At 37.1% G+C, this 9,096-nt stretch overlaps 1 protein-coding gene across 6 annotated transcripts in view; it reads left to right on the top strand.

Annotated features, from left to right (window-relative positions):
* Positions 1-9,096, top strand: part of LOC107739054 (exocyst complex component 6) — a 63,803-nt gene that overhangs the window by 19,392 nt on the left and 35,315 nt on the right. For all 6 annotated transcript variants that reach the window (XM_016551029.1, XM_016551025.1, XM_016551028.1 and 3 more), the window contains exons 3-8: positions 1,919-1,966; positions 2,108-2,198; positions 2,991-3,036; positions 5,936-6,140; positions 6,551-6,700; positions 7,472-7,540. In XM_016551029.1, the coding sequence (XP_016406515.1) occupies positions 1,919-1,966; positions 2,108-2,198; positions 2,991-3,036; positions 5,936-6,140; positions 6,551-6,700; positions 7,472-7,540 (609 nt within the window). The remainder of the gene's footprint in view (positions 1-1,918; positions 1,967-2,107; positions 2,199-2,990; positions 3,037-5,935; positions 6,141-6,550; positions 6,701-7,471; positions 7,541-9,096) is intronic.

Below are 9,096 nucleotides of genomic sequence, written 5' to 3'. Positions count from 1 at the left end.
AAGGAGGGGGCTTTGTAGAAAACGAAGCGTTTGAGAGAGGCGGGGCATAGAGGACCTACAATAATGTACAGTATTTGAAAAAGAATGTGTTTTTTGAACATTAAAGCATGTCAACATATTCTGTTACACCAAATACACAAAATAATGATCTTTAAAAAAGCATCATATGACCCCTTTAAGCTCCATACAAGGTCAAGGACTAATAAAGCATTTTTTAGCATATTTTAAGCTCCATAACCTTGGGTGCAGTTTACTACTTTGTATTTTTATAATGGTACATATTAAGGAAAAATATCAAATATTATTCATTGTGTTAATTTAGTGAAAACATTGTGTAAAAACAGGCCTTTTAACAAACGATTTACCCTGTTTTAAATTATTTAGTGTTTTCATCTTGAACCTGTCTGGCTGTTTTAGAGTTTATTATTATTATTATTAAAAATATGTTGACATATGTGATGATTAACATCACAAGGCTTACATAATTATCTCAATATTGTTTGTACGTAATGTTGTTAATATTGAATGATTATCCTATTAATATATCATAGTTTTTGTATGATACATCAAGTTACTGCAAAGAATACTATTATGCTACCGCGGTACATGGTACTTTTTGGCACTTTTTTGTTAATGTGGTCTTATGGGTATTATGCCCCATTTTTTAAAAATAGGGGTAGTTAATTTCAGATGCATGTTTATCCAGTATCTTATTTTCTATACCTTATTAGACTTTTAAAACTGTTTTTTTCCCCCTCTGAATATAAAGAAGGCCCGATGTGCTTCAAGCGGAATCGAAAACCGAAGAACTGGTGTGATGCCATTTTGTACAAAATTGGGCCAAAAATAAGTTCATTTAGAGTTCAATTTAGGAGTTTGAAACAGTTTGCCAAAGTGAACTTTCTATTACACATTCATGTTAACTTTGGATGAATAGAGGTTCTGCGTAACAAACTTCCATATTCTGTAAAACAGGTCTTGTCACTTCCGGTTCAGGTCTTTCCTGAAGTTTCCTCAGACCTCTTTCCTAGTTTCCTCAGACCAGTGCTCACTCCCCTGGAATGGAGACATGCCCGTGGTGTCTAATTTTTATCCACGATGGTTGGGTCATTGTGCATTCACGGGGTTCAGGCCTTGCGCTGGAATCGCACGCGGCACGCCAATTCTCTTTAGCTCCCTTTCCACTTCCCAGAGTGAAATATGGTGACCAAGCGGCACAGGAGTGGCTTACCAATCCTCGTAATTAGACCCACATTATATAAAGCATATTCAGATAATAAGAGAGCACATACGGCATCAATGAGGTCACTGGGCCCTCTTTGTTCACGAATAAATGAGATTTTTAATAAACTCAAAAAGCGGTTCCTTATTACGATGACCTAATGAGACTTAATATGTGGGAAAGTCTGTGGCCATGCGGTCCCTGCACCTGGGGCACAATACTGGCGCTGTGGTGTGGAGGTTTTCACATTTGATGTTAATCAGCCACCCAGCGTTTGTGTTCAGCTGAAAAAAAAAAGAAAAAAACAATGTTTAATTACCAGAAAATGCTCCGCATTTTACCCCAGACAATGAATGGCACATAGAGCTCATTGAAGTTACCAACAAGGGACCAATGGTCAATTGGGTCATTGATTTGAATTGTTTGACAGAGCCAGAGGAACAACCAAAGTTCAAAAATCCCAAGTAAAATTGAGAAGTTTGTCACAGAATCTGTTAGAAAGGGCTGTCAGAAGCGATTACCGGCCATAAAAGCTCCTCGCCGACCAAAAGTTCAAGTTCCCGCTGCACATTTAATTTGAATTTGCATGGCTTTGTTCTTGACTCCTCATGAAGTATGATCTGATTACAAGGCTGAGCAGTTACAACAGGGAATCATGGGCTTATTTGTCTAACAAAAGTGATATTATGTTTTAAGGGCCAAGTGAGCGACACCAATCGAAGACTTCAAGACGCCGGACGAGAGGTATGGCACAGTCTGGCTTTGTTAGTTTGTCTGCCGTTAGATGGGCAGAAGAAAAGAATGTCGATTATCGAACAATAGTGCAGAGAGGACTGTCTCGTTAACTGAGAGGGCTTCACACTCTTTGACCTTCCCTTATGTAAGGTGACGGCCCAAACAGAGGAGGTCATACGCTGCCGAATTCAACAGAGGAACATGGCCACCACGGTGGAGAAGCTGCAGCTCTGCATTCCCGGTGAGATGACGTGGTTGCATAAAAATATGACCTGTAACCGCGACGCTTTTGTCCTTGTTTCCCAAAGATTTCAGCAAAAGACTATTAAAAACAATCAAGGTACCGTAAACGCCAGTGTTCCCAGGTTTCTTGTTACAGTAATGAATAGGGTTGTAACCGGTATGCACTAGAACCGAATCAGAACGCAGATTTCGGTGACACCAATGCTTGAGCGATCGATTGAAATATTTGTAGGGATTTCCTGAGTCCTTTTCCTTCTGTGATACTCATGTGGAGTTTCTGCGCGAGGGCGCCCTCTGGCGTCCAGTATGAATGAAACAGACATTAAATGTGTTTATAGCGCTCAATAATGGCCAATCCATCCTAATTTCTGAAATTTTTTTTTTTTTTTAAGTATCCATTTAGGCACCGGAACCGTTTTAAAAGTAGCGATTTGGCACTGGTATTGGAAAAAACCCAAACGATACCCAACCCTAGTAATGATTCCAGGTCCTCCTTAAACTGTGCCCTGTGTTTATATTTTATGGTCTCTCTGACTTGATACAACAGTTCCTAGCTGCTTGGACAAACAGAAAGAGAATTAGATGTTTTGTTGTTACAGTGGTTTAATCAAGAAACCCATTGGATGATTCTGTAGATAAATGCAGTTATGTGTGGTTACTTTGGTCTGTTTCTTTCAAAAAGAAATAATAGACGTTTAGGAAGTGGTTAAAGTTCACTGAATGGCGAAAATGTTTCCGTTTGATTTCTTTTTGCTTGAAATCATGCTGTCTTTTGTTTACATTTCTGCAGTCCTGGAAATGTACAGCAAATTGAAGGAGCAGCTTGAATCGAAAAGGTAACTTACTGCTTATTTGGGCTAATGTGAGTTTTTATCTTTATTGCAAATCAGTCATATTCATTAATGGTGACAAAATAGGTTAGAATCTCTTTAAAAAGGAAATTAATTTCAGCCCACAAGTTCAGTGAGCTGAAAAAACCTCATGATATTAAACTAAATATTATGTAAGTTGCATCGAAGGTTTAAGGTTTGCACTTTCCGGTCCAAATACAGTTTAAAACTATTATTTTGGTGATTGATATGTTCCAGCAATAAAAATTAAATATACACTCAATAAAATGTATTAAAAAAATTAATGAGTTACAAAGAAATTACAAGGTTACAATTAACAAGGTTGCAGATTTGTTTTAAATGTTGTCAGTATGTTTAGGAGAAAGGTTGGTTTTAGTTATTGACAAGCCTAAACTTTCCATAAATTAAAGAAAGAATATTCTCATGATCATGCAATATCTACAATATAATAGTAATTGAATGTGTGGGCTTGATCAATGTAGTCAACGACACTACAGTTATACGGTGTCAAATTTGAGAAAAAGTAATGAGACAATTTACGGTTTGCTGAAGAAAGTCACAATTTGAAATAATTTTTTTTTTTTAATGGGGTGAAAGTCATGCAATAAAAGGGTTGCACCCAAAACAGCAGAATATTATATGATAAAAAATAGAATATTATATGATAATAAAAAATAAATTCTACAATGAAATGAATAGAAATTTGAATTCTTTATCATTAAAAACTATCTACTTTATATGTATTTATATAATGAAAAATTTTAACATTGTTTTGTTATAGTTTAAAAATATGTAAGAGTTTACACTAATATATATATATATATATATATATTTGTTCCTTTGCTTTAAAAAAAAAAAAGGAGGATGTGGAAAGTGGCAGTGTTTTGCTGAAAAAATGAATTGAACTTAGATTTGATCTAAAAATGCATTTTAACCTCTTTTATAAAGAAGTGTTTGGTCATCTCCTAGAAAGAAGGGATGGATGTAAGGTCACGTTGAACTTTGTCCATTAATGTCTACTTAGTTAGTCATAACACATCATGAATAAATAAACTATTCAAACGCAAAGACAATTGACCTTGTGTGTGCCCTTCTTCACAGCACTGCCCTGTACCGTCAGGCCCATGTCAGGCCTCCTCCAAATTGAGGCAATTAGTGCAACGTTTTTCCATTAATCTGTGTGTCGCCACTGCGCGCTAATGACTAGGCTGGGACATGGTCTAATCAGGCAGGGATTCTTTCGCAGTTCACATGTAACACTCACTGGGAAGGGCGCCACTTTGACCTTCCACATGGACGCATGCGCACATCAGAGCAGTGAGGTCAGGGAGAATTCAAAGGCACCGGCTAGTGCGGAACAAGTTAATAAGCATATAAGTACGTTGAATATGGACAGGCACAGGTCATGCATTGTGCAAGTTTGTTATTTTTGAGCCCGTGTTGCATATATACTAACGGATATATTTTAATTATTTGGAATCATTATGCTTTTTGAAGAAGATTCTGATGCTCACAAAAATGTTTGGTCAAAAAAAATAAAATTAGGTTTCACTTTATTTTGATGGTGATGGTTTAAAGGGTTAGTTCGCCAAAAAATGAAAATTCTGTCATTAATTACTCACCCTCATGTCGTTCTAAACCCGTAAGACCTCCGTTCATCTTCGGAACACAAATTAAGATATTTTTGATGAATTCTGAGAGCTCTCTGACCCTCCCATAGACAGCAATGTAATTACCATGATCAAGGTCCAGAAACATAGCAAGGAGATCGGTAAAATAATCCATGTGACATCAGGGGTTCAACCGTAATATTACGAAGCTATGAGAATACTTTTTGTACACAAAGAAAACAAAAATAACGACTTTATTCACGTAGATACGTTGTTTTCGTTCAAATCTTTTTTGAACTACGCCAACACAGTTTTGCGTAGGGCCCCCAGAAGTCTAGGATCGGCTCTGACTCTGACAGTTATAGGAATATTCTGAGTTCAGTAAGTTAAGCTATATCAACAGCATTTATGGCAACAGAAATTGACTCGTGTCTTGTTTTCTTTAAAAAAAAAAGTTACAATGAGGCACTTGCAACAAAAATGAATAGGGCAAGTTTTTGTTGAAATGTCAAGCTTATAATTGTATAAAAACTCTTACATTGAGATTCTTTTAAAACTTGTTTGAGTTGTAGGGTTACTTGTTATGTTAGGGTTTTATGGCAACAGAATTGAACACTGAAAAGGTTAGTAAGCAATTTTCTTCACTAAAATCAGGTTAATGCACGTATGGTTTACATCTTGTGGCTGTACTATTGAAACAGAGAGTACAGATTGGCCCCGTTCACTTTCATCATGATACGATCTGACACTGATTCTCTTAGCCAGAGATAGGATTTTTACAGATACCTCAAAACATGCCGCAATACAATTACAATTTGATTAGAATGATTACGAAATTATGTGCTTATTTTACAGTTACATTTTTATTAACTAACAATTGCAACCAAAATATAAAATGAACTTTTAATTGAACTCCCTGAAAGTTGCCAATACTATATCCCAGTTGGTTGTTATATCTTATCAAATATTTCATGTCACAGTCGATGAACATGAGTGTCAAAATAAAGGTGCATCTTATTGTTTGTGTGTGTGTGTGTGTTGTGTCAGTACATCATATTATTAGTCATTTGATCGATGCATTGTTTTAGCCCTAGTAAGTGTCTCACTGTAACCCAGATTTTTGCCTTTTTTGTTTTTTTTTATTTTTAAGAATATTGAAACCATGTTACTCTTTATTATCATCTCATTTCTGTTGTCTTATTGATATTTCAGTGATTTTAGGGGGTTTTAGGGAACGGTAAACTGATGACTGACGTGAATCTTTTCCTTTTCAGATACTACTCTGCACTGAAAACCATGGAGCAGCTAGAAAACATTTATATTCCCAGAGTGAGCCAGTACAGGTTCTGCCAAATCATGGCTGAGACACTCCCTAAACTCCGAGAGGAGATTAAGGAGATCTCCATGTCAGACCTGAAAGACTTTTTGGAGAGTATCCGAAAGCACTCAGATAAAATTGGTGAAACCGCAATGAGACAGGTAGTATTTTATTTTATTTTATTTTATTTTTATTTTTAAATAGGCTGTTGTAAATGTTGCTGTTTCAAAACCTAGTCTATGGTTGCATCCTAACTGAATAGATGCTCATAAGCGACTGATTTAGAGTGCTGTACATAGGTGTCTACATATCATTCAAAGTGCATGAGGGAATAGACTGATTTCAGAGCTTGCTGTTTGCATGTTAATGCTGCCTACCTTTTGGAACAGCCTGAGCAAAACTGTGATGCTTTAAAATGTTCTATGTAGACACCTGACTAGGTGTTGAAATGGAAATAATGTGTGCTAAATTTGTTGCACACATAGCAAATAGAAAGCTAAAGTTGCAGTGACTGGCATTGTAGACTGTTGACGTTATTTTTGGTTTTCTCTCCGTCACTCTGTTTTCTCAGGCTCAGCAGCACCGTACCTTTAACAGTGCGGTGCAGAAGCAGGTGACTCTGAGCTGTGCCAAACCTCTGTACGGTCTGAACAGCCGAACACCCCTCCATCACAACGGCCTGAGCGCAGAGGCAGCGGATGAAGAGGAGATGGATGAGGAGGTAGCATCATCAAGCCCAAATAACATCCTTTTGTGAAGCGCCATACTGTGGCCCTTCTTTATGTATGGCATTAACATCCAGGACTTCTAGAAAACATCCAGATTTCATCCCAAAATTCTATTTGACAAAGAAAATTCATTTAGAATCATTATATTTATTTATTTTTATAACTGCCAACATTCCCCTCTGATTATTGTTAATAATATTCAATTCATTACAGTAAAAAATGATTTTAACATAATGATTTTTACAATTAAAACCAGCATAAAAGGTGGTACAACAGCGTAAGGCCAGTACAACAAATCCCATGATGCATAAATACTTGAATTATACTTTTAATAATGCTCAATTGCGTAAATACTTAAAATATCATTAGTTATTATTATAGATAATATATTATTATAATTTATTTAATTATTAATAATTACTTATTACTTTATTATATTTATACCATGATTGGTGACTTTAATTATACTTAAAGTATAATTTAAATATATTACCGTTACTTTAATGAAAATAATATGTGTGTATACACAGTATTTATACAATATATAAAAATTCTAATTATTTTTCTTGTATAACATATTATAAACCAATAATATATTTAAATGCTTTAAACAGCCTGTGTTTGAAGGAATATTTAGTTGAATCTTTGTGTTGTTTGATCACTATTCAATTCAAAGATATCTGTTCAAAACATAGATGAAGCATCACTGTTTAATGCATTGCCACAGGAAATGTTCCTGTAACCTTGTTGGTTTTCTTTTTAAGGTCCTGACGGCACAGGATCTGGTGGATTTTTCGCCAGTCTACCGATGTCTTCACATCTACACTGTTTTGGTATTTCCCAGTGTCTCTTTCACTCCAGATGTGTCGGGCACACAGTGAACAACCGATATGTTATGAAAGCCTGTTTGGGTTCTGCAGTAGAACACAATATGTGTTTTATTGAGAAACGTTCCTGTTGATCTGTTGGGGTCCCTAATAGGTCCCCAGCCTCTGAGTTGACAGTGCGGTTTCATTGAAACCTTGTCTCCCAAGTGGCTCCTCAAACATTAATGGCTTATAAAAGCAATGGGATTTCCAGAGTTTTGACTGTCGTGCCATCAATATTATTTTTGCTTTAAACCAAACACAAACTGTGGAGAGGTGAGATTGAGTTTGTTAGCGCTTGGTGCCATCGCTCATCTGGTCAGAACTAATCCCGAGTCCTTCAACACGCCAACAAAAAGGGTCAGACTGCAGCATCTAATGGGACTGACCGAGCAGTAACCCCCTTTTCGCCGTAAAAACAAAGCAGTGAAAAAGTTCCTCGCTTCGCCATTCAGATTGTGCACAAACTGCGGTGCATTCACTGGCCGCAGGATGAGTCGAGGGGTTTCCCCTCAATGGTTCAGTTAATGAGAACATGAGCGCTTTTGACCGTTGTGCTACCCGAGCGCTCACAGGTGCTGGCAAGGGCCTAGGGCCACTCTTCAGCCACACACACAGAGAGAGAGAGGGGGTGCAGGTGCTTTATATTCACAGAGATTGCATGTTTCAATCAACGTAAGCTCACTGGAAATACACGATTCTGCCTACATTTCAGCCAAACCACAAAAAGGTACCTGTACATACATTTCACTGCAGTTACCAGCAGAAATGATCACTACGCTACAAAACGGCAATCGGTTTTATTCCTTTTCACACAAATTGTGAGAACTAGGGTTGGGTACCTATGTAACCGTTATGTATTAGAACCGAATCAGAAAGCAGATTTCGGTGCCACTTAGTTAGTCCCCTTTAAATTTGATATGAAAACGGCGGCAGACTTCGTCTCCTCCCCGTCTTTCAGCGCGCTCTTCAATCCGCAGACCGCGGCGGCGCAGCGAGTGCGGACTCAAACAGAAACAGAGGACACAAGGTGTGTGTTTATTGATAGATTGTTATAATATCTGTATCTGTGCAGTTCTTTGTCATAAATACAGTTTACAAAAGGTCACGAGGGAGCAATCGGTTTCCCATCTACTGTAAAGTTTTCGCTGCGTTCACCCCTCATCACACCACAGCTGTTTCCTCCAGCGAAAATCTAGCCCTTAACACATATGAACGCATGCTTTATAAAACGATCATGTTGCTATTTTCATTTGAAAATGTAATATTTAATATAAAACATATTTAGTGCATGTGGCATACCATACAGTCATTCACAGAACTGATTAAAAACAGTGACAGACAGCACTCATTTTAACTAAATATCAGAGTGATTGACAGAGATACAGTAGAAACTGTGTGGTTTTGTATTAAATATTGTTTTGTATTAAATAATGACCCAGATCGTGAAATACATTTATTAGCCTTATGGTGTGTTCACACCAGACGCGAAGCGAATATGCGCATCGCGTCACTCGCTCTAG

This window comes from Sinocyclocheilus rhinocerous, unplaced genomic scaffold (genome assembly GCF_001515625.1).
Source record: "Sinocyclocheilus rhinocerous isolate Xijiao unplaced genomic scaffold, SAMN03320098_v1.1 scaffold1066, whole genome shotgun sequence".
NCBI lineage: Eukaryota > Metazoa > Chordata > Actinopteri > Cypriniformes > Cyprinidae > Sinocyclocheilus > Sinocyclocheilus rhinocerous.
This window is presented reverse-complemented; position numbering and strand designations above follow the sequence as displayed.